General features: G+C 54.2%; 1 protein-coding gene across 1 annotated transcript; it reads left to right on the top strand.

The window, feature by feature from the left end:
- Window positions 1-196: 196 nt before the first annotated feature.
- Window positions 197-26,951, top strand: NUP160 (nucleoporin 160). Its single transcript, XM_035539803.1, has 35 exons — window positions 197-455; window positions 790-1,000; window positions 2,516-2,738; window positions 2,953-3,031; window positions 3,813-3,927; window positions 4,630-4,788; window positions 5,769-5,846; window positions 6,061-6,158; window positions 6,999-7,083; window positions 7,552-7,620; window positions 8,354-8,437; window positions 8,844-9,014; window positions 9,136-9,235; window positions 10,878-11,043; window positions 11,669-11,784; window positions 11,888-12,048; window positions 13,206-13,339; window positions 13,644-13,714; window positions 15,127-15,286; window positions 15,801-15,870; window positions 18,868-18,966; window positions 19,237-19,356; window positions 20,193-20,288; window positions 20,390-20,484; window positions 21,214-21,310; window positions 21,388-21,493; window positions 21,592-21,752; window positions 22,447-22,507; window positions 23,284-23,394; window positions 24,343-24,466; window positions 25,246-25,347; window positions 25,655-25,796; window positions 26,010-26,135; window positions 26,289-26,393; window positions 26,484-26,951. Exons 1-35 carry the CDS (start codon window positions 253-255, stop codon window positions 26,568-26,570), a joined length of 4,185 nt encoding a protein of 1,394 aa, XP_035395696.1. The 5' UTR covers window positions 197-252; the 3' UTR covers window positions 26,571-26,951.
- The last annotated feature ends 313 nt before the right edge of the window (window positions 26,952-27,264 follow it).

Raw genomic sequence — 27,264 nt, 5'->3', positions numbered from 1 at the left:
ATCTGCCACGCCCGCTCATCCTCAAAGCCACGCCCATTCCCTCGAAACCACGCCCGTTTCCTCAAAGCCACGCCCACTCCTCCAAACGCCACGCCCACTCCCCCCTCTCAGCTCCCTGTCTCGCGCCACGCCCCCTCCCTCTCGCCCCGCCCCCTCCACGCAGGCCACGCCCCCCCTCCACACAAGCCCCGCCCCCCATCCTCCATTTCCCGTGGTGCCCCGCGCGGCCCGGGCGGGAAGGCGGCTGACAAGATGGCGGCGGGGCTGGCGGAGCGCAGCTGCCTGGAGCTGGGCCCCGCGGCCCGGGCCCCGCCGAGGCGGCTGCGGGAGGTGGCGTTCAGCCCCCCCGGCACCTCGCCGCTACCCCTGGGGCGTTACGGGGACAGCGCCGGGGGGTTCTGCTACCGGGAGTGCGCGCAGCTGGGCGCCGCCACCAGGAACCGCTTCGTCAGGTGGTGAGTGAGGGGGGGGAGTCTGTTGCTAAGGGGGGGGGGGGGGCGTGAGGGGATGGGGGGGCTTTGGGGCAGGTAGGGTCGGGGTTTGGGGCACGTAGGGTCGGAGGGGGGCATGGAGGGGGCTGTGGGGCAGGTAGGGTCGGGAGGGGCATGGAGGGGGCTTTGGGGCAGGTAGGGTCAGAGGGGGGGGCATGTGAGGGGCTTTGGGGCAGGTAGGGTCAGAGGGGGGCCCGGGCCGCGGGGCCCAGCTCCAGAGGCCTGCCCCCGGCTCCCCCCCAGTCCCTACCTGCCCTTAGCTCGGTCCTCCCCTCACCCCAAACCTCCTTTCCCTCAGGACAACATCAGGGGACACGCTGGAGCTGGTGGAGGAGTCCCTGGACAACGAGCTGCTGAACAACGCCGTGAGGCTGTGCATCCAGGGCTGCCCGCTGCTGCCGGGAGGCGTGCACATCTGCGAGGTGCAGAGCCACCTGGTCGTGCTGTTGGTCACCGTCCAGAGCGTGCACCGGGTGGTGTTGCCCCATCCAGCTTGCTCGTATCGCAGCGTGAGTACTCGGTGGCGCACGTGGTTGTCCCACACCTGAGCGTGGCTTAGAGAGCTTAGCACGTTGCTTAAACACGCTGCAGAAATAGAAGTTGTCTTCCCTGTAGCTCATCCAGTGCTGCGTTTTGGATTTGTGACCAAAGCAGCGTTGATAACACGCTGATGTTCTAGCTTTCACTGAAAAGTGTTTGCACAGCTCTGAGGCTGCCCCTTGTGCTCGCTCTGCCCCTGCAGTGAGTGGGCTAGGGGTGGGCAGAGCCGGGATGTCCTGTGCTGTCCTTGATAATGAAAACAGAGGAGGGGGCTTGGGGAAGTCATGCATTGCTCAGAGACTGGCTGCGCAGCTGTCTGCTTGTAGGGGGTGCTGAGTGGTTGCCTTTGCATCACTTCTATTGATTTCTTTCTGAGTGGGGTTTGTACCGCGGGCTGGAACCACCACATGTTCCTAGAGGTGGAGAGCTGGAGCCTGTCAAAGTCTCTTGACTTCGTGGGGGGGAAACCCTGTGGTTTAATTTCTTACTCAAATGATATCCAAGTTTTGTTTTTTTTTTTTTTTTCAGTTAAATTGCTTTACAAGTGTCAGAAATGACCAAAGTGCTCTAATTACTGGCCAGATACAGCAGTGCGTTGATCAACGCGTGGCAGCTCTGTGCACGGAAATGAGAACTGCTGGAAAAGCAGCCTGATAGGAAAAGCCAGCTGTCGGCCTCCCTCTTTGCTCAGAACCGAATTTGCCCGGGCTGTGGGCGAGGCAGCGGCCGTGGGAATCGCTGGTGGTGTTTCCCCCAGACCAGGGCGTGTTTGGGATGCCTGACGAAGGCTTGGGTTTCGATGACCGTCAGCCTGGCCCCTCGAAATGAGGCTCTGAGGGTGGAAGCAGCTCCGCTGGCGATGCTTGGGCCTGGCGTTGTGATACTGGGGGCAAAGTACTGCTGGAGACAGGGGCTGAGCGCTACAGGGGGAGGTCTGGCTGTGCTTGCAACTTGCCCTGTGTCTGCAGCGAGGCACGGAACCTCCTGGTGTGGAAGATGAATCCTGTGCAAAACTTACGTTGGCTTTACCCATTGCTGTAACTTTTGACCTCATGTCTCCTGGTGCATCTTGTCCGGCCCCTTTCTTCTGGAGCACCCGGCCGTTGCTCTCAGAGTTCAGAGCAGCTTCTCCAAGCGACAGCGCTGTGCTGCTGCGGAGCTGCTCTGGTGGGGGGGCTCATTGTGGGGCTTGCAGCTGTCTGCTCGGGGCAGCTGCCGGACCGTGGGCTCCTTTGGGGACGTTACAGCATGCGAGGAGGGAGACAGTGACCGCTCTGCTGGGAAATCACGTGTTCTAAGACCCGATCTGCTCTCAGAGAGCAGCTGTCATGGGTTAAAAAGAATGAAAACGAGTGGCAGGGTGCGAAAAATCTTTTCCGTCATGTAGCAGCGCTGCAGTTTTTGCTCTGCCAGTGCCGGTTTGTTTCCTCTGTGGCTTCTGTTTGTGTTCAAGGCTTATTCTGTTTTCTGTTTCCCTTCTTCAGGAGCTGATAATGGAGAGCCAGATTCAGTCCGTGTTTACAGATATCGGCAAAATCAACTTCAGAGACCCTGCCAATTACTACCTGATCCCCAGCGTGCCAGGCCTGGCGTCCAACTCGGTCGCCTCAGCGGCCTGGCTGAGCAGCGAGGGGGAGGCTCTGTTTGCGCTCCCCTCTGCGGCAGGGGGCATCTTCGTCATCAAGCTGCCCCCTCACGACCTGCCGGGTAAGGATGGGGGCACGCTGCACGGCGTCCCCTCTTCCAGCTCCCTTGGTTTGATTTTTGTCACATGTGTCGTACGGCTTCTCTGCACACCCACGTACGCACATGCAGCAGCTCTTCTGCATCGTGCCTGTGAAACCCCTCCCTGCCGGCAGCAAATATTTTGTCGACAAGCACTCGGCGTGTTCGTTTTTCAACGTTGCTTTTATTTTGCAAGGAACGGTTTCGGTGGTGGAATTGAAACAGAGCTCGGTGGTGCAGCGCTTCCTTACCGGTTGGATGCCAACTGCCATCAGGTTGGTGTTTGGCGACAAACAGGTGGAGCTAGCTTTGTTTTTTTTTAATTCCCTCACGTAGGGGGAGGTATTGTTTCTGGTTGAAGTCAAAGGCGGGTAAGTCAGCATCTGTAAACGCTATCGGAAAAGTTAAGTGGGTCACAGGACCTGTCGCAGTGCCGAAGCTGGGACTCGAAGGCTGGATTAGCTCATCTTAATGGGGGCCTGCTGATTCTTTGCGTCTGTGTCTATGAGCATGTTATATCGAGTAATTGGCCTCCGAGGATTTGCCCAGGATGTGGCTCGCAGCCAGCGCGGATTAAGGATTACAGCAGTTGGACGTTCTCGTCCTTGCTCCGAAATGTCAGGCCCGTTGCTGTCAGCAGAGGTTATGTGTGGACGACACAGGCGCTCTGTGTGCAGACTGGGCTCCTGGGGTTGCACGACCAAACCGGAGGCCCCGTTACCAGGAAGCGGTGATGTGATGACCATCGGGGCGTGTTGCTTGGCGCTGGCCGTGCCCCTGCTTCCATCTGGATCCTTCACCTGCGTTCTGCAGGCAGGGGCTGGGGGAGACGCGGCAGCTGTGCTGAAGAGGGTGAAGAAGTGGGCGTTAGCGGTGTGGGGGCCCCTCTGTGCTGGACCACGTGGTCCTGAAAGGCTGCTCCTTTATGGTTTCAGACAGCCGGCTTCTTGTTTTCTTAACCTTGGATTAAGCACTGTGATAGAAACCCTGTGTCCTGGGTCTGTGCACTAGTCTTGGCTTCCTTTTAACCTGCTGCAATAACACCTGTGCTTTCAGAGGTGACTGCGGCCCGTCAGACCTGCCCATCAGCCTCTCTGTGCACTGCCTGGATCACGATGCCTTTCTTTTTGCTCTCTGCCAGGACCACAAGCTTAGGATGTGGTCCTACAAGGTGAGTGAGGTCTGGGCTCAGGGGGCAGCGTCTCCCTTCGCTGCTTGGGTCACGTTTTGAGGCTGGAGAAGCGAAGACTGGGTTCTTGGCACGTATCTCCTGTTAAACTGGGTTTGGGTGAACTTCCGCAGGGCGGGAAGTTTTGTCAAATTTGTCACAGCGTGTGTTTGTAGCCGCACCTTGGAGGCAGCTGGGTTTTCTCTACGGCCAGGCCTTGTCTGTAGCGTAACAGGTAGCATTGGGTTATTTCCAAACCTAGTGGAGTGTTCGGGAAGGCAGGTGGGAGCTCTTCAAGGTAAGAGGCAGCACACCAAATGTGTTTTCTGCTGCTTTCGTGGTAACGAGAGCGTCTTTGTAACGTGGCTCCTTTTCAACAAGAAGTTAATAAAAGCCTCCGCTCGCTGCGTGCGGCTTGCTCCAAATGTCGGTGCCAGAGCTAATGGAGCAGCACAACTGCTTTCACGGCCCATCTGCGCTGGAATGTGTGCGTGTTGAGGGCGGGGAGGAGGCTGCGTGGTACACGGGCTTTGAAAGCCTGGGTGCTCTGTGGGAGAGCACAGGTGAGGTGGGGAGAGCGGTTCCAGTACGCGTGCGGGTGCTTTGTGCACGCCCCGTGGGGGTGGATTTGTGCGGGCTTTGGCCACGCTGCTCCTGGAGGGGTGCAGTGGGTTTACGCGGCAAGGTTTCCCCTGTTTCCTGCAGGATCAAATGTGCCTGATGGTTGCGGATCTCCTGGAGTTCATGCCGGTCAGCAGGGACCTGCGGCTTGCGGCCGGCACCGGGCACCGACTGCGGCTCGCCTTCTCCCAGTCCCTGGGGCTTTACCTCGGCGTGTACATGCACGCGCCCAAGCGAGGGCAGGTATGGAGCAACGGGGCTTCCTCGCTGCGAGTGCATCTTGGTGTGTGCTAAGAGTACATCAGTCCTCCGTGGAGCTGAGTTTGTGCGTGAAACAAAACATACAGAAAGGTTTCCTGTCCACCTTGATGGGGAGGCGGCGGCACTTTGAGTAAACATTTTTTTGTCCTCAAAGTACTGCAAGGCACGTGTGCCCTCGCCCTGGGAGTGGAATTCCCTGTGGGTTTAAGCTGATGTGCGAGTGCTGGTCTGCTCATTCACCTCCTGTGTTTTGGGGATGCTACCGGAACAGATGTGCCGTGGGAAAGGTCTGAAAGGAGCTAAAAGCATGGAAACGCTGATAGCGCGCGTGTGTCGGGCTCCTGGGAGTGGACAAACGCATCTCTGCGCGTTGCCAAACGTTGATTTCTGTAGAACTCCCGCTTCGTGCGGTAAATAATAAATTTAGCAGGACAGGAATGACCTCACTCGTCTGTGGGACAGCTTGCCCTTTTGCTTCTCTGGGGTATTTGAGTGCAGAGCTGTACTCTGTGTGCACTGTGACTTGTGCTGTCCCCCCAGTGCTCTGCCTGCTCCTGTAGGAACGTGCAGAGCTTGGTTTGCAGCAGCTGCCCTGAGGATTCAAAGTTTTTTCCATCTCCTTTCTTGCCCACATCGTGTTGTCACAAGCAGGAACCAGCAGTGTTGTTATTGTTTTTCTAGTCTAGTCTTTCAAAAGACAACTAAAAATCCTTCAAGTTCGGGCAGATGAGGCTGTCCTTGCCGGCAAGGCTGAAGTCAGGGACGTCAGCGCACGGCGCAGAGCATCGGCTCGGTCAGGCCAGCGCCTGGCGTGCTCTGCTTGGCCCTCGGCCAGGCAGCTGCGGCACCAGGGCCCTGGGGATGGTGGCATCAGGCAAGGAGCGGGACAGGAGAGGCGAGCTTTTTCCCTGCCACGTGCTGGTTATTGGTCGGGCAAATGGCTTACGAGATGTGTTTTGTAGTTCTGTGTCTTCCAGCTGGTGAGCACCGAGAGCAACCGCTACAGCCTTGACCACATATCCTCGCTGTTCTCCTCCCAGGTGAGTGCTGGGGCTGGGCTTTCCCCAGAAGTACCAAGATAAGGGGGAGGATTCCTCACCGAAAAGTAAGAGGCCTGGATTTAGCTGTGAATAAAGAATTCTCTCCAAAGTATGGCTAACTGATAGGAGGGAATGTTTTGCTATTTTTAACTACGTGCGTCTCTGCCGTACGCGCGTGTACGATAAGAAAGTAAACCTGCACTCCCTCTCCTAGGAGACTCTTGTTGACTTTGCCTTAACCTCGGCTGAGATCTGGGCGCTGTGGCACAATGAGGAGAACCAGACCGTTGTGAAATACATCAACTTTGAGCAGTGAGTTTCTGCCCTGAAATGCAGGTGGGGAGAGCCTCGCGGGGGGGGCTGCTGGAGCAGCCCCAGGCACTGCTCGTTAAAAGCCCCCATCTAGCACCTCGACTCTTCTCCTGCCTGTCTCTGCTGACCGGAGGGTGAGGAGATGCAGCGGCACCCAGTTCTTCCTATTGCAGCGTGTCACATGCACAGCTGTGTCTTCCTGCAGCGCAGATTACAGGGATTTATTTTTTTTTTGTCCTGCTTTATCATAAAGCTACAGCTCAGCTGCAGGAATGTGAAAAATGTAGAAAGCTGGGCAGTAGGCTTGCTGTGAGCGTCTGAGGGAGGGCTGCACTTTACCAACAGCTCCTTCCAGCAGAACTGGCTGCTCTCTTTGAAGAAAGATCGTGTTTTGAGAAGATCAGCGATGTGAAAACATTGGCCTTATTTTTATAAAGCTGAGAGGGTTGGTTTGATGCGTATCCGTGCCAGGGAGTTAAAGTTAAATACTGGGTAAAAAATGCTGAGCGTTCGGGTTTTGGCAGGAGAATCTACTGGTTAGTCTGAGAGTTGTGTAGTGAGCAGGTGCAAAGGAGAGAACATCAGTGTACATGAAGGAGCCCAGCCTGTACTGTTAGCTCAGGGCTGGGGATGCCACCGTGGAGCTCTGCTGGCTAAATCTGTCGCTTGTCAGAGCTCCTCTTTCACCAAACTCGAGGTTGCTGCAAAGTCTGTGATGGCTGGTGGAAGAGACAGGTTGGGTTCGGGGTGATGGCTCCCGGAGGCGCTCCGCTGGAGTGTTGCAATGCAAAGCTGATCCTGTTTTTGTAATAAAGCTGATCCTGTTTTTGTAATTCTTAGAAATGTTGCGGGCCAGTGGAACCAGGTCTTCGTGCAGCCTCTGCCTGAGGAGGAGGTGACAGTTCGACATGATCAGGACCCCAGGGTGAGCTGGATATAAAAGAGCAACAGGAACTAATGAGGCTTCTCTGCCCAGAAGGAGAACATTAAGGCAGCTCAAGTGTACAATTTGTATTGTAACACTTAGAAAATGACTCCAAGTTGAAGAGGACAAGCCTGAGGCTCTTAACACAGCATTAAGGCACTAAGCCTGGCTATGAAGCCAGAAGGCGAGAGAAGGGAAAAACTTCAAGTCAGTCAGGAGGGAGCCTTGAGACACGATGTGTGAATAAACAAGGTCTGGAGCATGTGGGGAGCTGTGTGCAGCCACAGGAACTGCAAATGGGGTGGAAGGGGAGGGGTTGGAGCAGGGCGTGAGTGGGGGTGAACTGAAGCTAGAAAAAAAACAGATCCAGGGGATGAGCTTGTGAATGAGAGGAAGAACCAGAAGCAGTATCTTAAATGCTCTCCTCCCGACACATGTTTCAGTAAATCTGTCTTGTTCTCTTGACAGGAAACCTACCTAGAGTATCTCTTCATGCCTGGCCGTTTCACAAACGCAGCTATCCAGAAGGCTTTACAGGTTAGTGAGGGAGCGTTTATGTGGTGCTCTCTCTGTTCAGCTTCTCATTAACTCACAGATTCTTTGTGAGCTTGGCACTCTTGGCTGGCATCAGTTTGCGTGCGGCAGTCTGTGGATCTGTCAGGAGTCACTGAAGCAAGTCAGTGGCTGTTGTGCCGTACTTCAGCCAGCGCGCACTGGCAGCGGGAGGCAGAACCTGGCTTCCAGTAGCTGTTGTCCTTGGAGAGCTCAGCAGGTTGCTGAGCTTGCTGCCTGCTGCTTTAGCCAGGTGAACGGAGGCTCTCGTCCCTCTGTAGCACTGTTCCTCAGGATATATCTGCTCAGCTCTGGCACCTCTGGGACTGAAGGGCAGAGCAAGGTGACACAGTGGTGCCTTTTCAGGAAAACCAGAACAGCCAAACTTTTGCTACTCTTTCAGTTTCTCTGAGCTGCGACTTTATGAGGCCTATGGCAAGGTATAAGAGAGCTGGGGTGATGGTGTGCAGCGCTCCCCTTTGTCCCAGTGCTCTGCCTGCCAGGAGGACAGGCTCTTCCTCTGGTTCCACGGGAAGAGTGAAGCTGGCTGTACCTCCATGTGCCCTGCATTTAGCAGCCAGCCAAGCTTTTCCATACTTTGATCCTACAGATCACTGGATGGTGCTGTCGTGATTGTTCTGTGTTGCTGAATGCTGCTTGAACCTTGGAGAGGCAGCTCTCCTGGCTTAAAGTAAAAGTTTGCTGTGTTGCTTTGCAGATCTTTTCTCAAGGAACTGAGAGACACATGGACCTGACGTGGGACGAGTTAAAAAAAGAGGTTACCTTAGCTGTGGAAAACGAGGTGAGTTTTTTTTTTTCCCCATGATATTTTGTTCTTAACATCCATTTTATGTAGTATTGTGATGGTGCAGTGAAGTTAGGTTAGGTGCAGGGTGACCCCAGGCTGTGTTTTGTTCTTTGTCTCTCAAAAGAAGTTAAGTGAGGTTTTATTTTTTAAATAAAATCCTCTTTTCCTGCCTGTCTCTTTCATTCACCTTTCGTTTTTGGAGTCCTTTGTGGGAAGAAAAATATATTTTCCTCTGTAAGGAGGTGGGGAAGGGAAGAGAACTGCAACGGATCTTCACAGATCCTTAACATTGTAGTTGTGTGACACTGGTCACAGGGGACAAAACAGCGGTCCAAGCAGTACAGGTTTTTCTCTCGTGCACTGCCTGTTTTCATCTGAAGTCCTGTTTTGGTCCTGCTAGTTCCAGGGCAGCGTGACAGAATATGAGTGCTCCCCGGAGGAGTTCTGGCAGCTGCAGGTGGAGTTCTGGTCCAAGTTCTATGCCTGCTGCCTTCAGTACCAGGAAGCGCTCTCGCGGCCCCTGGCCCTGCACTTGAACCCCTACACCAGCATGGTGTGCCTGCTGAAGAAGGTGAGGCCGGGCAGCGGCGGATCTGGGCTCTTTGTCCCGTTGGCCTGCAGATCTCTGGGGACTTCTGACCGAGAGGTGGATTTGGGGAGCTGAAAGAAGAGCTTTCTCTCTGCCTTTCTAGGGGTCCCTGTCTTTCCTTGTGCCCTGCTCCTTGGTGGACCACCTCTATCTCCTCTCGAACGAGCACCTGCTGATGGAGGACGATGCTGCCATCCTTGATGGTAAGTGAGCAGACAGCTCTTGCGTTGGGGGAGGCTGCAACGCTGCATTTCAGGGAAATCTGTGGCAGAGGGACGCAGGGGTTTCTGTAGTGGCCTGCTGAAGTGCTCCTCACTCCATGATTATCTGTATTTGGATAGTTTTCTAATTTTGGCACTTGTAGGGAGCTGTATCTTGTGAAACCTGCTGTGGTGCCCAGAGCAGGAACTAAAAAATCATGTCGAGGCTGCAAATCTGACATGAGTCACTTCAGGTGACTTACTGAGGAAGAATCCTAGATTTCAGGCCACATGTTGCTCGGTGACAGTGGCGTGATCCTTTGCCCTTGGGCTATTCCAAACTGCCTGGGTAGTTTGGCACTGGTGCCTTCTTCGTGCCCCCTCTCCGTGGGACAGGCCTGGCAGGTCCTTCAGCCCTGCTGGGGAGCCTGGCATTCAGAAGCACGTTTGTCCCCTGCGTTGCTGCATCAGTCTCTAAAAGCTGCCAGGTGAATTCAAGTCCAGGCCAGGAGGGCAGTTCCATCAAAAATCCTTCGTATTTTTATATCGCATTAGCGGGTGACCCCCCGATATGAATCCTTAGCTCTGTCTCAGTCAGATGCTTCTTCAGCTCTGCCATCCCCACCAGACTTGCTCTGGTCAGTGTGAGCCCTTCTGTTTGGTAGAATTCCCCAGTCTCTGTGTCTTGCTGGTGGAACAAACTCCTTGAAAAGATGACAGATGGGAAGGAAACCTGTAGTACTCTACACACTCTGGTGCCCTGGGCTCAGTTGCTCAGTTCTGCATACTTAGTTCTTATTGAAATGTTTTCAGGTGAGCCGTGGAGAGGGACTGGGCAGTTTCTTTTCTCCTGGAAGTAAATGCTAGGGAGAGCAAAATTTGTCATCAGTATTGTCAACACAGTGCCCTCTATGCTTTGCTGCCCGTGGAATGACGTTTCACAAGAAAAAAGGCAGTGGAAAATGTTACTTAAGTTCCATTTTCATGCTTGAGTGACTTTTTTGTAATTATTTTTATAAGAATCATCATCATCCACTTGGTTGAGCTATTTCTGGCTCTGATGGAAGGAAAGCTGGAGGCCTGGGCTGGTTCTGGGAAGCCAGCAGTGCCTGCCCTGTTCCAAACTTCTCAAAAAAGTTACTTGATCTTTAAAAACACATACACAAACGATTGCGTTGCAAAGCAGGGATTTTTTTTTTTCTGTAAACCCCCAGCCATGAATTTTCAGAACGCTTCTAAGAATGTGAAAATCCTCTCTCAGCTGCGAAAGGGTAACTGCTGCAGCAGGAGTGGCTCCTGCTTGGCACGTACACCAGGGCTGAGCTATTCGAGCCCTCTTTGTGCAGTGCAAGAGCAGAGAAATGCTAATTTGTTTCCTTTCAACCTGTAGCTGGAGAAAATTCTTTGGGAATGTGATGGCTTAATTGCTGCATCAATTTTGTTTATTTTCCGAATAGTAAAGCCCAAATCTTTCCCTTGTCGACTGCCAAGTTTTTAGGGGGTCAGGGTCAGTTTGACGTGGGGCTGAGACCACTCTGCTGCTGGTGGTTTGCCAATGATGGTCTGAACTAAGTGGTTTTGAATGGTCCTCCCATCTTTGCTTTGAAATCTCTTGTAAATATACAGTTAGATTCTTTCATTGCAGATTTGGAGATGTCTCGTGATGTTGTCTGTCTTGTCCAGTGCCTTCGACTGATCGGAGAATCAATTTCCATGGAAATGGCATTCATAATGGAAATGGCTTGCTCCCGCCTCCAGCCTCCAGAAAAGGCTGCAGAGCAGATCCTGGAGGACTTGATAGCTAATGACACGTAAGGAGACATTTCTGCAGAAGCTCCCCGGCAGGCAGGCAGGGATGGCTGAGCAGGGATTGCCTGGAGATGTCCTTGATTGGCGTCAAAGCGCATTCGGAATGTGCAGGCTCTCCCAGTGCTGCAGGAGACTTTTCCAGCCCCCCTCAGAGGTGGGGGGCATGAGTATTGGTCCCATTAGCAGGGATTTCCACCCTGTTCTCTCCCGCCCTTCCCCCCACCGTTGCCTGGGGCCCTCCTGACCAGAAATTTTGGCAACTGTGAGGTGAGGCAGGGCAGAAGAGGAACAAGTTCTCGTTAGGTGATTGTTGCGGTGTGGAAAGCAAGAGCCTGCAGACAGCAGGTAAAGGTCAGAGCTGTGGTCAAGCCATGTGGTTACTGTGCTATCCTCCTGAAATCATTCCCCGTGGAATGCCAGCTATCTGGCTGCTATTTCCTGGTGCCCGGGGGAGTGGAATAAATAGACCGGTCCCTGCAGGCACTGTCATAAAGCTGAGCCAGAAGGATTCCCTTCAGGAATGTCCAAGCTGATCAGATACGCTCCCTTCCAGAGAGGATCAGTAAGGGTGGAAAGGGAGCCCTCTTGAGTTTAAGCCTCATCTTGTCATTTTTTTTTCTTTTTCAGGGACAATGTGATGGAGGATATACACAGCAAACTGCAGGAGATCAGGAACCCGATCCATGCCATCGGAGTGCTCATCCGAGAAATGGACTACGAGACAGACGCTGACATGGAAAGAGGTGAAAGCTCTACAGCAGTGCACTTGGGCTGGGAGAGCAGCCTCTCAGCGAGTGTTCCTGTCGGTCTAGTTCCTCCCCTTATCGCAGTGACTTTACCTTTCAGCTCATCCTCTAAATATGCGCATGAACCTCACCCAGCTGTACGGCAGCGGTATGGCTGTCAGCGTGGTTTGCTGGGGGGTATGTAAGATTGCCACGATCCGTTTCCTGATCTGTCGGGACCTGTTGATCCTCCAACAGCTGTTGCTGCGGCTCGGAGATCCTGTGAGTACAGCCCTCGAAGCTACTGAGTACGCTCTTTGAACTTTGGTTCTGGGTTCCGCTGGTGCCAGACTGCGAGCTTTTCCCACAAAGCACTGATGGCTGTTTGAACTAGCCCGGGGCGTGGGCAAGCCCTGTTCTATCCTGCAGCCGCTCCTGTCATCCTAAGCAAAGCAGCGGTGCGCTGCTCACACCCAAACTCCCTGTTTCCATGCTGAGCGTCCAGGAAGCAGGAAGCAAATATCTCTGAGGGAGGAGGGCATCGTTTCCAGACTCCCGTCTGAAATGGGGTTGCCTGAGCACGTACAGCTCCCATCTAGTCCCCATCCCTCCCACACCACTGCGCGCCCGGCACGCACAGCTGACAATCGCAGCCTTGTTCTCTGGCAGTGCAGCGCACGGCTCCGTTGCCTCACAGCAGCAGCGGTTACCCAGAGGCCGTGGCTTTGCCTTCCGTGTGAGGCTGCTCCAGCCAGCGCCAGCAGCCGCTGCGATGGCAGCTGTGTTTGTGGGGCAGAGCGCTCCGGGTCGATGCCGCGGCTGTGCGGCCCCACGAGCCGTGGCGCTGATGGTTTGAGGGGAGCAGGTCCCAAGGCAAGGGCAGGGGTGTTTAAAGCAGCATAATTTGCTTGGAGATGCTACTGCAGTAGTTTCCTCAGTGAAAAGAAATCCCCTTCTTCCTGGGTAAGGTCGCCCTGGTGGCATTTAAAGCACGTGGCAAGGTGCCCTTCTGGAGCCAGGCTCTGACAGACCGTAAGGCACGTGACTGCTGCTTGCTTGATGCAGGAGCTGCTGCCTTGCCACCTTGGCGCGTTTGTCCCCTTCACAAGCGTGGATTGCTTTTTCTTCTGTGTCATCCGACCGCACCGCTCTCAGCTGAGGTGTAAAAAGGGATGCAGTCCCTGCACATCGCTGCAGCAAAGTTGTGATTTCACTCTGACTCACTGCAGCAGTGCCAGGCACCTTGCTGCTGCTGTCCCTGCTATCAGCAGGTGCCGCCAGATGAGGGAAGCGGTCGGTCTGTTTGCACGTAGCTCCGCCTGCCCGACTTTCCCCATGGGACCTGGGCCAACAAAACATTTACTTCGCCCCCTTGGTACCAAAGTGCCTGGGTTATTGCTTGGCCTCTCGGTGTGCCAGCCTCTGTGGTTTGCTTGCAGATGGTGTTGGGAGGGGGACAGCTGTTCCAGTCGCAGCAGGACCTGCTGCACCGCACCTCCCCTCTGCTGCTGTCGTACTACCTGATCAGATGGGCCAGCCAGTGCCTGGCGTCGGACGTCCCTGTTGACACGCTGTAAGTCTCTACCTTGCCCTTTCTGACTTTGCAGGTTGCTGCGAAATCCACCTGAAATGCCCTTCCCAGTACAAGGCGGTGGTGGTTGCTGTGGGAATATCACTCTCGGAGTCAGTTTGTGCTAGGTTTTTTTTTTCTGTTTGGAGCTGACTCTTCGCCTTGTGCTAATTCTGTCGTGTGAGGTCTCGCTGTTCTGAGCGCTGTTGCCTTTTTCAGCAGTAGGAGTGATTCGAGTTGAACAATGAGTACAATTAAAGCAGGAGGCGTTTTGTTGTCTCTTCACTGATGGCTTTTTCTTCTCTAGGGAATCTAATCTGCAGCATCTCTCTGTGCTGGAGTTAGCAGACACTACTGCTCTAACAACCCATAAACTAGGTAAGATGTCCACAGTTTGCCAGCTCTTGGGTTCTGTTATTTATACTACTTAAACTCCTTCCCTGTCAACCAAGGGAAATGGTTAATGCAGTGAGCTAATGGATCGCATGTTTGAACAACCCCAGCTCATGTGGAGCTATTTGTCTTGCTGTCCACTAACAACAACATCAGAGTGTCTTGCAACGTTGGAATGAGTGTAGTGGGTCACACTAGGTCTGTCCTGCTTGCTAGCCTTTATCGAGCAGGAGCAGCAGCTTAAGGAAGGCAGAGAGTACAGAAACGCGTCCCCCAACGTGCCTGTGCTTCCAACGGTTTGCAGTTCAGAAGGTTCTGATGTGAGTGGTGCTCATTGCCACTAGCTCAAATGGGAAACTGCAGCAGATAATTAGTTCATGTTGTAAAAGTCTTGCTGCAAATCATGTTACACTTCCAGCTACCGGTTTGGGGGAAGGGGAGGGGGGTGGAAATCCTACTGGGGGAGAATATAAAGGAACTTAATTAAGGGATACGTACCTTGAAATAGTTACAGAGAGCAGAGATGAGCAGGGCAGGGAGGAGGAGAAGGCACAGGTAAGAGCCTGCTGTAGCTAATTTGTGTGGCACTTCAAGCCTGAGACCTGTCAGGGAGCTGAAAAAGTAAGTGGGAAGCTCAGCGGTGGTAGCAGCGGTGTGCAGGGCTGCGAGTCTGGGGAGAATTCCCTCTGCTTGCTGCCAGGCCTGGGGGATCTGTGCTCTTTCTGTCTTCGGGGTCTGAACTCTCCGTGAGTGTCCTGGTTCAGGAGGCAGTTGCCTTGACGTAAATGTCAGCGCATGAAAGCAAAATTGAAAACATCCTTTGTGTGCCAGTGTCGTGGGTTATTTCTTGGCCCATTCATGAGGAAAGTCCTGTTTGGCCGCTGTGCTGCAGGAAAAATATGTGAAACGTGGGGAAGATAGAAAGGAGGTGGCAGCTTGGGAAGAGGCGTTGAAAACAGTTAGCTAATGAGAGATTGCACTGCTTAGGGGACTGGAATGAGGAGGGAGGCATTTGAAGAGAGCCAGATAGCAAAATCAGCACTCCCTCAGCCCTGCTCTGCAAAACATTCACTCATGTTAGAGAGCCGCACGCAGATGGATTGCAAATGGAACAACTGGAGAGAGAGAGCGCGCAGCTCTTTTTCATGTTATAATTGAGCTGTGGTTAATAAACACTGCAGTATGCGGCTCTTTGATCTCCTGCTGCTCCCTCTGACTTAACCAGACGTCAGGAGAAATCCAAAACCAACACGTTTGGGTGCTGAGCATGCTTACTGTTTAGCTCTGGCTCAATCTGCGACGCTCGCACCGATGAGTCCAGCGTGGCAGCTTGGTGCAGAAAGCCTGGGGCGTCTGCTGCAGGCCCTGTTCTCCGTGCTTCTTAACTTGTGTTTTAGTATCCAGCCCTCAGACAATCGTGGAGCTCTTCTTTCGGGAAGTGGCCAGAAAGCACATCGTATCCCGACTCTTCCTGCAACCCAACACCTCATTGGCTGAAACAAGCTTGAACTGGCCCCATCTCATCACGGCGATAGTGGCCGACTTTCTGCCGCTCCTGTATCCTTGGCCCCGAACCCGCCGTGAGGTGCGTGCTCTCACTGGGCTGCAACCCAGCGATCAGGGGCTGTGCGCTGCCCAGCTTCTTGTTCCCAAAGTTTCCCACGCCCAAACTTCGAAGGCAGGTCTCCTGAACAAGCGACCGTTGTTAGTGTGTTAGTGTTAATGGGATTTGTGGGGGTTCCAAGATTTCACAGAATCCATCCCGTTTAGGTGCACAACGAAGGATTTGAGTTTTTGACTTTAAGCCCCTGAGCTCTGGAAAGTTGACTTGGCGAGGTGCGATGCTGGGAGATCTGGAAGGGTAACGCGATTTGGGCAGTTGTGGATTAGATGTACTAACGGCTTTGTTCTAATGTGGATAAATCTTATTACAGAATAATGACTTGTAGAAAGAGCAGCTTAATAGTCTCTCCTTCCCCCCACAAACTGAACGAGAGCGTGTGCAGAGTTTCAGACCAGCGCTCTGAGCTCTCCGAAACAGCTCGTCCTCTGTTCCTTAACCTCGGCTCAGATGGCCCAGCAATCCTGGCTTCCTCTTCCCGGAGTGCCTGATGGGGAGCTGTCAGTACACCCAGCTGCAGGTGAGTGCCTCGTGCTGCCTCTCTGTCCACGCTTCTACAGCGAAGCACCACGAAATGCCAAGCACCCCGCTTTGTGCTGCCCGGCCAGGAGGGCCCTGCTGGGCCAGGAGGGGCTGGCCAGGCAAGTGCCCCAGAGTCAGCAAGAGCCTGAAAAGAGCAGCCCTTGCTTGGCTGCTTCCCTTCCACGCAGAGGTGCTTGTGTCGGCTGCAGCTTTTGAGTCTTGCCTGCCAGCAGTCGCTTCGGGAGAACTATTTGCATGTCTCCACTTGGACCCTGGCATGGCTCTCCTCCTCGCCAGACTCACCGGGGTGCAGCGTTTCAGCAGGGTTGCAAAACCAGTGCTGCTTTTGCCTTCAGGAGCTGAAAGAGGAAGAGCAGGAGGGAGTGCAATAGTCTCTTTCCACACGTGGGTTTTTTTTTCAGTAGCAGGTCTGTGCTTTGGCCAATGCAGAGGTGTAATGCAGCGTGATCTCTGGGCGCAGCTGCCTTACCCCCTGTTTAGAAAGCTACCCAAAGCATCACCTGTCCAGTCGCTGGATCTTGTTCTGCTTTCCCATGGTAGCTGCCCCCTGAGCTCACACACAAACTGACCTCCCCAAGCACTCTGCTCCCATGACTCCCCTTTGGAGGTGCAGGGCTGGAAGTTTGCCCTGCAAATGAAGTGGGCTGCAAGGAACAATTCTGGGCAGTTGTCAGATCTGCATCTGAAACTCTCTGTGTCAGCCCGGTGAACAAATTGTAAGGTAGCAAATAACTTCCATCTTTCTTGCCCATCCATCGTGTTTCTTTTAGTGGCCATCTCAACCTCTGCAAAGGGCTTTTTATGAAATGCTTCATACCTGGAAAACGCAGCAGTGTTTGTCTTGGATTTATTCAAGATGGTTGCCTCATGCGTTTCCGCTTTCATTTGTTTTCAAGCAAATCCAGGCACAAGCTCTCAGGATTGCTGCGTGTCCTTTTCATGGGGGAGCGCAGCCTCCCAGGGCTTGTCTGACAGCAGGATGCTGTGGGCAGGTCGCATCCTTGTGGAGCTTGTTTGACTCTCGCAGCGAGCCTGTAACCTAATAGCTCGTTAGCTGCTGATAAGCCCGCAGCCTCTTCTGCGGTACCGTGGCAAACACATTGCCCCTAGGACAGGGGATGCAGAAGGCTGGCTGCAACCTAGCAGCAGAAATACAGCTTCAGGAGGCCTCATCCGTTTCTTAAACGTCCTCACTAGTAAAATATGGTGTAGGTAACGTCCATCCCTCACCAGCCATGCTCTCTGTGTCCTGGCAGCAGTGCCCAGTGAGCTGCTTTTTTTTTCAGGTGTCTTCGCAGACTGCTGTATTTCAGGGGTTGTTTCTTGCACCACAGAATCACAGTGTTAGGGATTGGAAGGGACCTTGAAAGATCAGCAAGTCCAATCCCCCAAGCAGTTCCCTGTCCTTCTGGAACTGAGAACACAGTCTCCTCCCGTGCTCTCCAGGGGCATGGTAGCTGCAGCTGCTCGTGCTCTACTTCTGAACTGCGTGATTTCTTGGCTGCAGCGCCACGTGACACGCTTCATTCCCCTACTGACGGCAGTCCTCAAGGCATTCAGGACTAGGCAGGGTGTTACTAATGAGATGTTTTTTCCTATGTTTAGCAGAACTTTTATTCTCCCAGTCCCTTACACCTGGGGGCTGAGCTGCTTTCCTTTGTGTTCTTCTCGCTGCTGAGAAGAATGTCAAATCCGCAGAGCTTTTGAGCCAGGAAATGCCAGCATGGTTCAGGCAGCATCGCTCTGCCTCCTGGCATATGTGCTCTCGTGGCGTGAGCACGCTTTGAATTTCCTTCCATTGCTTTCGCCTCGCTTGCGTCCCGCCTCGAGGAGATATGAGAGACTTGTCTCTGCAGGAGCAGGCTCTTCCTCCTCCCCGCTGCCTTCTGTTACGCTTACTGATCCCAGTCGGTCACGTAAACGTGGATTAAGTGCGTTGACCTCAGTGAGCTAACACCAGCTTTGCCTGTGAGTGCGCACGCGGTGACCCAAATAGAGGTGGTCGCTGGAAGCACCCTGCGAGTAACAGGCGCGCGCAGAGAAGGGCTAGTGACCAGAACGCTGCCCTGGGCCGAGGGCCAAACCCATCCTTGGTGCTTATTGTGTATAACAAGCTGTCAAGTGAGTCCAGGGTGGGATTTATCTGTTGTAGCTGGCTAATCTGAGCAGGGAATCCGGGCTTGGAGGATGCGTTACCATGTGGCTTTTCGCAGACCTGAGCCTGGGGTAGGCGAGTATCCGCTGGTGGCAGTGTGTGCAAACACTGAGGTGGGATGGCAAAACCTGGGCTCTGCTGCCCGGCCCTCGCTCCTCCACGTCCCTCCTGCTGCGTCCCAGAGCCCTGCCTGTGGGCCTGGCACATCTGAGCGTGTGGAACAAACGCAGTTCTCCCAGGCATGAGGGATGCTGGCTCTTGAGTCTCCATCACGTGTCCTAGCCCCTTCCTGATAGGTGACGAGGTTTTGCAGCCTTTATTTTATCCTGACAAAGCAGCCACAGGGCCAGGGTGAGTCGTATCGCCCTGTTGTATCGGCCAGCGTCTGTGGTGTGGCTTTATTTGTAGTGTGTCCTCGGTGCCATCAGCACTCTAACCAGTGCCTGTCAGCTTGTGGCCTGTGGTCTCCCTCAGCTGCTCTCCCTCTCCTGCCCTGCTCCACAAACACCGTTCTTTTCACACCTGCTGTGCCTGTTCTCCTGGTGCCTTCACACACACCTGCGTGCTCCCCTTCATGCTCTGTGCACACCAGTGCAATGCTTCCCTGCAGCAAGTTTGTCGAGAGCATTGTGTGCGACCCTGGGGATGTTGGGCGCTGTTTGAGGCGTTTCTTACAGGCACCGGAGCTGTTCGCTGCCGGCTGTTTCCTGGGAGGCCATGGGGATGTCTCCCTCTCCCTGCACTGAAGGGAACTATGAGACTGGGAAAACAAAACTGCAAAAGGTGGTGGCTGAAACTCCTCTTCCTCCTTTCCTGCAGGAGTACATCCGCCTGCTGCAGCCGTGGTGCCACGTGAACATGGGCTCCTGCTGCTTCATGATGGGCAGGTGCTACCTCGTCATGGGCGAGGGCCACAAGGTGAGGCGCTTGTCTCCTCCCAGCACTGGGGGTCTGAGACCTCCTCCTGTGATGGGGGCAGGAAACATCAATCTCGAGCTCTGCCTCCTTTGGGCAAAGAGCAGGACTGGAGGGGGACAGTGGGATCTGCTCTCGGGGCAGCCCTCGCTAGCGTGGGGCCAGCAGCTCTCGTGGGCTGGTGCTGGAACAGGCAGCGCTGTCTCTCCGGTACGGCAGGCTGGGCCAGTCCCCCAGGGGGCACGCACGAGCTGCTTTCTGGTGTGCTTCCAGGCTCTGGACTGCTTCTGCCAAGCTGCCTCAGAGGTGGGAAGAGAAGAGTTCTTGGACAGGCTGATCCAGCCCGAGGAGGGCGAGATGGTCTCCACGCCGCGCCTGCAGTACTACAACAAGGTACGGCTGAGCCGATCCGGCGTGCGTGTCGAGCACATCAAAACCGAGTCATTCCACACCAGTGCTGTTTGCAGAGGGGCTTCCTGCTCAGCTTTTGGGGAAGGGACTTCAGACTCGGAAAACGTTGTCTTTTTTGGGGGAAATGTCAGTGCAGTCCGTTTAGTTCCTTTGGGGGGTGATGATGAGGTGACTACAACACAAAAGCTAGGTACTTTCCACCTATTAATTTCCTAGCAGCAGAGGACTGTGAGATCCAGCTGCTGGAAGCAGAAGCCAGACGTGTCCAGGCTAGATGTAAGATGCTGCTTAAGGGAAGGTTATTAAGCTTTGAGACGAGTTAAAATTAACGTCCTTACATTGAGATAGGATCTTTCTTCTCACGTAATACTGTAGTTCAGGCAGGCTGCAAGCTTGGACCTAGACTCTTTGTAAGGGATTCTCTGACTTTAAAGCTCAGAAAGCCTGAGAATTGTCCAGTGCCCTTGGAGAGGGAACTTCTGTCTTGTACAGCTGTGTGCATGCTTGGGGACAGAACTGTTTACCTCTCTGTCGCAAGGGTTTACTGTAACCACAGGGGTTCGCGTTTCAGGAAAGTCACGCTCCAGCAGAGGTGAATCCTCCAGAAAGGCCACGGCCTGGACCTGTTGTGCTGGATTGGTTCAGACCTCTGCAGCTTACCAAAATGTTTTGGTTTTTTTCGTCGAACCACTTAGAAATATTGGCAAAAATCTCTTGGCTGTTTTTATGGTTAGTGGGGTAGGAGTAGTTCTTAAAAACCTCCCCAACCTGACCCCTGTGGTAGTACCGCAGCCCACGTAGAGCCTTGTTGTCTCCAGGTTCTGCGCTTGCTGGACATGGTTGGCCTGCCGGAGCTGGTCATCCAGCTGGCTTCCCTGGCTATCATGGAGTCGGCAGATGACTGGAGAAGCCAGGTATGGGTTACTTCTTTGGCATCAAGATGTTTCTTCAGAGAGCTTACACGGGAATTTCTTCCTAGTTTTATAACTTGAAACGTGCTCTGTGGTGTTTTCAGGCTACCTTGAGGACTTGCATCTTCAAACACCACTTGGATTTAGGACACAACAGTGAAGCATATGTAGCCTTAACGCAGAACCCAGATCCAAGCAGGTAGGCGACAGTTTTGTGCCTTTATGCTCGCTTGTCTTGGAGGTCCATGTAGGTGCCTGCCTCTTTCAATTTTTCTGTTAAACCAAAAGGAAGAGGACACTTCTGCTTCAGCTTGTGTAAAGGTGTGTTTAAAACGGCATGCTTCGTTTTTGTAAGGACAGTTGTTATCGGCAGTATCTCAAAAGTGGAAACTGAAAGAAAAACTCTTCCCTTGATTCAGGGAGTAAACAAAAGAAAAATAGGCTAAAGGATTGCTTGCAGCACTATATTTTGAAAAGCTTTAGGAGTCCGATCAATTTAGTTTAATAAAGGGAAGACTTGGGATTTAGTTTTGGCTTCTACCTACTGGGTAGAGGAAGCTTCAGAGTAGCAGAGAAGGATGTGATGAGTAGGAACGGCTGGAAGCTGGAGTCACGGACATTCAGGGAAGAAGTAGGGATGAGTTCTGGTGTAGAGGCGGCAGAAAACCTTACCAAATAGAGCTGAGGCAGGGAGACTGCCCTCCTGAGCGACCCAGGCAGAGAGGGGGCTCTCTGCTGTCCAGGATCTTTGTTACCAATATGGGGAAAGCCTGAAGGGACCTCTTTATTCTAAGCCTGCAGAACCCACAGTGTTCACCACAAAGCAGCGTATTCGTGGCTTAAAACCTGCATCCTGGAGGTGGGTTTGTTCGTGTCCCTCTTGGCCCGCTCTTCCAGAAGGGTTGTGTTGTGTTTTTCCTCTCCGCAGGCAGCTGGACTGTCTGCGCCAGCTAGTGGTGGTTCTCTGTGAGCGCTCCCAGCTCCAGGACCTGGTGGAGTTCCCCTATGTGAACCTCCATAACGAGGTAATTAATTAGCCTGCGCTGGGAGGAGGGGGGCGCAGCTCTTCTGAAGAGGATTTTTGAGCTTCTCTGTGTCGCAGGTCGTGGGGATCATCGAGTCCCACGCTCGAGCAGTGGACCTGATGACCCACAATTACTATGAGCTGCTCTACGCTTTCCACATCTACCGCCACAACTACCGCAAGGGTAAGGCTCAGGGCGGCTCGGGATGCTCCTTGCCCTGCCCTGTGGGACCAGCAGGGACGGGCGGTGGAGCTGAGTGCCCCCCCGCCTTGTCTCTGCAGCTGGAACGGTGATGTTCGAATATGGCATGCGCCTGGGCCGGGAGGTGCGGACGCTCCGGGGGCTCCAGAAGCAGGGGAACTGTTTCCTCGCTGCCATTAACTGCTTACGGTTGATCCGCCCGGAGTACGCCTGGATAGTGCAGCCAGCTTCTGGAGCTGTGGTAGGAAACGCTGAGCTTGCTACCAAACCTCTGAGCTTTTGGCTGTAGGGACGCTTAGAGCTGTTCTTCCGGGAAGGTGCTTCCAAAATCCTTTCCAATGCAATGAGCAGAGGTGTTTGGTCTTCTCCCACCTTGTTGACCAGCCTGCTCAGCACACACATCAGTCCTATCCATCACGCTTGTGTCACTGCCCCTTTCTGGAGCCAAGACAACTTTGGGTGCACACAGGAAACTGCTGGTGGATTGCTCAGTGTCAGACTTGCAAGGCCATGCTTTCACATGTCCCACACCATTCCTAATGTGGAGAGGGGCATGAGGGGAATTCAGTTCTAGGAGAAACATGCCTGTAAAAGGTGCAAAAAGTATTTCTACCCCCCTGCAAGTTCCACAAAATTGAAGGTGGCACTTTTTCTTGAGGACAAATCAGACCTTGACCAGTCAAAAGGAGAATTACTGGAACACGCTTTGTGTTTCAAATCTGTTTGTGGAGAGGTAACCACAGCCTGATCGTCTAACGCTGTGCTGTGTTTGATAGCCAGAGATAAACAAACGTAACCTGAACTGCCCAGCAGTTGCACGGCTTTTCTGATTCAAATCAAGGCTTGAAAGGAGAGCTGAGGGCTGGAGTGTGTCAGGTGTTTTGTCCTTTAGAAGCCAGCTGGGTATCAGCCTTCTTTCTGCTTTTTCCTGCAAGTATGAGCGTCCTGGAGCATCTCCGAAGAGAAGCCACGATGGGGAGTACACGGCTGTTCCCAGTAAGTGCCCAGTGCTGGTGTGTCCTTGTATCTTGTGGTCCTCCAGTTTTTCCCCTTGCTTTGGGGCTCTGCTGCTCCCCTGTGAGCTGAGAGGAGGCTCATGGCTGCTCGTGGCAGCTCATCTCTGGCAGATCAATAATTTGGGGGATTGTAAGCAAGTTCACTCTGCCAGTGCTGGGGCCTCGCAGTTACAGTGTGCTGCTGTGGCTGTGCAGTGGCTCTTCCCCGAGGAATTTGTGCCCCCTTTTCTGTGGTTTGGTATATGGTCAGTGGAAATAACTTCTAATTAAAAAAGAACAAACCAACCTCACCTTTGTGAGGCAATTAGTTGTTCCCTATACCTCTTGTTTGTGTTTCTAGGAGCCCTGCTGGTGTAGCTCATCTCTGCTGGCAAGGCCTCTGCCCTGCGTGGTCAGGGCTCCTAACCCTCAGCATTACTCTAGAATAGTTTAAGGTCAGGTATTTTTAAAAACACTTTTACTTCTGAATGAGCTCCTTTGTAGCACGTGCCGGGCAGGCAGAGGAGCAGCTGTTTCCACGCACAAGGTGACTTGGGAAGCTGTATCTGTAATAGGAGCAGGAGGTCTGGGACAAGAGGTGCACAGTTTGAGGCAGCAAGGAAGGGCAGCAAAACCTGATCCCTCCTTTGGTACTTTCTGTGCTATGGCTCCTCTGAGGACGGCAGAGAGGTGGAAACGGTTCTGCACCTTGCCAAAGGAGCTTTTTTTTTGTTGTAGTTGTCAATGCTGAGGGCCCTTCATGTCCATCTGTTACAGCAACGCGCCAAATCGAGATCCTGGAGCTAGAGGATTTGGAAAAGGAGTGCGTGCTGGCCCGGATCCGGCTGACGCTGGTGCAGCATGACCTGTCAACAGCTGCTGTGGCAGGTAAGAGGGATGCAGAGCAGCCACCTTGCTCTCCCCCGAGGTGTTAGAGCGCTCTGTCATAGCTTGGGTGAGTAAGGAGCAATAAGTTCTGACCCAGAGACAAAACCAGGAGCTGACAGGTTCTGTGCAGTTCGCCTCCAGGTGTGAAACATTGCCTCCAGCCTCCAAGTGCAGCAGCTTTGGAGAGGCAGATGGGGAGAACCAGTTCAGAGTTTTCTGTGGTTTTTGGCTTTGCCACACTGCAGTGTGAGGGGGTGGGTGACTGAGTTGGGTCAGTGGCATCCTCTTCTCTTGCTGGAAACTGCCTGTAAATCAAGTGGGATTAGAAAGTCCTGGAAGAAACACTTCTGGCAAGACTTAAATTACTGCCCTGGACAATACGGCATCACCATACACAGCTTACCAAAGGTTTTCCTTGTTGAGGAGCAGAAACCTGCAAGTCTCCTGTTTTTCGCCCTGACCCTCTAAGTACGCCCTGCTCCTCTTTGGTACAAGCTATGCAATACATGCACAGTTTTCCCATGTAAATATCAGGAGGAGATTTAATTCCCAGTAAGGGAGTGTGAGAGGACCGAAAAGCTGGTTTGGGGACAAACCGCTCAGCAGGGGGAGCCAAGCATCCCGGGTTCATCTTGCCTCTTGCCCCTTGTGCTGGCAGAGCTGAGCTGGTGCCTTGTTTGCTGGGATACAGCTCTGCTGTGACAGGGCTGTCCCCTCCCTGCTTGCCCCAACAGTGGCAGCATTTGACTATGGGCTCTGTGTTGCTGCTTGTGCCTGCTTGCTCTCCAGCCGATGCAGAAACGGGTCCCTGTGTCGTTGCACTCTAATGGGGAGTGTTGCTGCTTTGAGTGGACCTCCCAAGGATGGCTCCTGAGGCTGAAAAAGCCTCGGGCCCTGCGATGAGAGTTGCTGCTGCAGTGTCTTTCACCTGGTCGTGCTTTCCCACAGGCAGCTCCACGCCCGAGGAAATGGTTGCTCTCCTGGTCCGGGCTGGCCTCTTTGACACCGCCATCACCCTGTGCCAAACGTTCAAGCTGCCGCTGACGCCCGTCTTTGAGGGGCTCACTTTCAAGTACGTAGCGGGGTTCTGCCGCCTGCAGGGGCGAGGCGAGGCCCCGTGCTGTGTTTTTGGGGTGCACCTCGCTGCTGCCCCAACTTGTCTGCTCGCCATGGCTGCTAAAGCTGCGCAACAGCAGCTGCTACTGTAGTGGTTTTGGGGTGGATCTCTCCTCTTCACACCTGAAAAGGAGAAGTAAGGAACCCCCCTGAGCAGTAGTGATGAGGTTTCTCCTCTCTGAGGAGAGGGCTGACACTTGGTAGTCGCAGGTGGTCCCACCCAGGCACAGCCAGCAGCTGGAGACCTTTCTGGTGAGCTGGCTCCTGCTGATGCTCAGTGAGCTGCTTGCAGGAGATTTGTTCAAGCTGTGTTGAGCAGCTCTCAAACAGCGGTTGGCAGAGCACGGGCTCTTCTCTGTGCTAGCTGCTTGTTCTCCTGCTCGTCCCCAGCCCCAGGATTCCTCTCCACTGCTGTTCCACACTCACAGAAGCTGCGTTACGCCTACGGAGCTCCTGGGGAGCTCTGCCACAAGATCTTCCTCTGGCTGGATGCACAGAGAGCTTTCCTTACCCAAGCTCAGGCCGCATAGAGCTTGCTAGCATCAGTTATTAATTCCTCCTGGGCACTTAGAGCAGCTTAGGAATCACTCGAGCAGCTCTTTCCCTGCCAAGCCTGTGAATTTGTAGCTGTTGCTTCGGAATGGTCCTCTGAGGGGCGGCATCGATACAGGCAGCTGGGGCAAGGCCGGGCAACGGGGCCGAAGGCAGCCACGTCTGCACTGCTCTGTCTTCCAGGTGCATCAAGCTGCAGCTGGGAGGGGAGGCAGCGCAGACAGAAGCTTGGGACTGGCTAGCAGCAAACCAGCTCTCTGCACTGGTTACCACCAAGGAGTCCAGGTAAGCCCTTGTCTTTGGTGGAGGGGAGCGGAGCCACTCTCTGTGCAGAGGCAAAGTCTTGCAGGAGCCCCGAGGGTCGCTGGCTCGTAAATCCCTGTGTGGTGGCTGCCTTAGAGCAGACGCACGGGCCTGGGGCGGCCAGAAGGCTGTGCTTTGTGCTCTCCTCAGCACAGCACAACCCGCTTTGCCAGGACACAAGGGCGGGCGTTGAACCTGGGCAGCAGGACGGGTCCCCCGGGACACACGGCGGCACTGCAGGCAGTCGCAGCTGCTGGCAGGGCTGCTGAGGGGAAATACTGCCTTGCAGTGCCACAGATGAAGCCTGGCGGCTGCTGTCGTCCTATTTGGAGCGTTACCCATCGCAGAACAGCCTGTACCATCGCTGCGTCATCAACAAGCTCCTGGCACACGGGATACCTCTGCCCAACTGGCTCATTAACAGCTACAAGGTGAGACCAGGGCAAGCGTCACCCCCTGGCACGGCTTGCGTGCTGGCTTGGACCAAAAAAGCACCCAGGCAGGCACCTCCTGAAGGAGACGCAAGCTTCAGGAACGCGTCTCTCATGCTTTGTGCCTACTCCTGAGGCTTGGATCAGGTTCCTTGGCCCTGGGGTGGCTCTGCCCAAAGCAGCTGGGCTGACCCCGGCTCTCTTTGCTTGCAGAAAGTGGATGCTGCTGAGCTGCTGCGCCTCTACCTCAACTACGACCTGCTGGAGGAGGCTGCGGATTTGGTCCTGGAGTATGTAGATGCTGTGCTGGGCAAGGGTCACCAGTACTTTGGAATTGAGGTGAGCAGCCTGGGGTGGGCTGGACTGGGCTGGTCCGTGGGCATCTCTACAGAGCCCTTCCAGCAGGACCAGTAGGTGTCAAAGTGTTCCTCCTCGCCGTGGGGAGCGGCGCTTCCCCTGTCAGCACGGCACAAGGTTTCCTCTCCCCTCCAGCACCCGCTGTCAGCCATGGCCCCCATGGTGTGGCTCCCCTACACCGCCATCGACCAGCTGCTCCAGGCCCTGCAGGAGAGCACCACCAACCACTACAACGTCGTGGTAGGTGGGGGGAGGATGAGGGGGGGCTCCCCACGGGGCAGCCCCGCTGCCTCCTCTTCCTTCTCTGACCGCCCCCTGCCCCTCGCCCAGCTCTACGAGAAGCTGCACGACAAGCTGGAGGACTACCACCAGAAGGTCAGCATGGCCTCCCGGGACCGCCTGTACCGGCACAACTAGCGGCAGCCCCCTCACCCCACGGCCGGGGAGCGGATCCCAGCCCCGGAACAGCTCGTGCTCGAGGTGACGGGGCTGTGTGAGCTGATGCAAGTCCCACCCTGCGCTCGCTCAGCCAGCGGTGCTATTTTTACTTGTTTTTTTTTTTCCATGAGGGTCCAGTTCAGGGCAGTGCAGTGTCACGTCGTTGTCCCTGCACCCTTGGGCAGCACCCAGCCTGTGCCACTGCCCTCGCCTGTCGTTTTTTTTTTTTTTTTTACAGAGCCCTAGCCACAGGGCAGCTCCCCTCTTGCCATGTACGTACGATACGTGGAAGGTCTCGGCGTTTCTCTTATTTATTGTTGTCATTTTGGAAGAACTTTAATAAAAGCGAAGCGTTGTTAAGGCCTGCGTGGGGATGGGTGCTTCCAGGGGTGCCTCCCAGAGCCCAGCAGAGATCAAAGAAGATGTGGGGCTGCAGAACAGCTGTAGGGTGCTGCTATGGGGCCAGGCGGGCCCAGCACTGCTTTGCTCTAGGGCAGGACAGAGCTACGGGCCTGCGGGGCAGGATGGAGCAGCACTGCCCTGTAACGTAAGCCTGGGGGGCAGGTGCTGCTAACCAGCAGCACCCACTATAGGGCAGAACAGAGTTACAGCCCTAAGGGCATGTGGGGGGGTAGGATGGGGCTGTAGGGCAGGGCTTGCAGCCTTGATGGGT

The sequence above is a fragment of the Cygnus atratus genome, chromosome 5 (genome assembly GCF_013377495.2).
Source record: "Cygnus atratus isolate AKBS03 ecotype Queensland, Australia chromosome 5, CAtr_DNAZoo_HiC_assembly, whole genome shotgun sequence".
Classification (NCBI taxonomy): Eukaryota; Metazoa; Chordata; class Aves; order Anseriformes; family Anatidae; genus Cygnus; species Cygnus atratus.
Note: the sequence above shows the minus strand (reverse complement) of the source record. Positions and strands in the feature narration are given on the sequence as shown.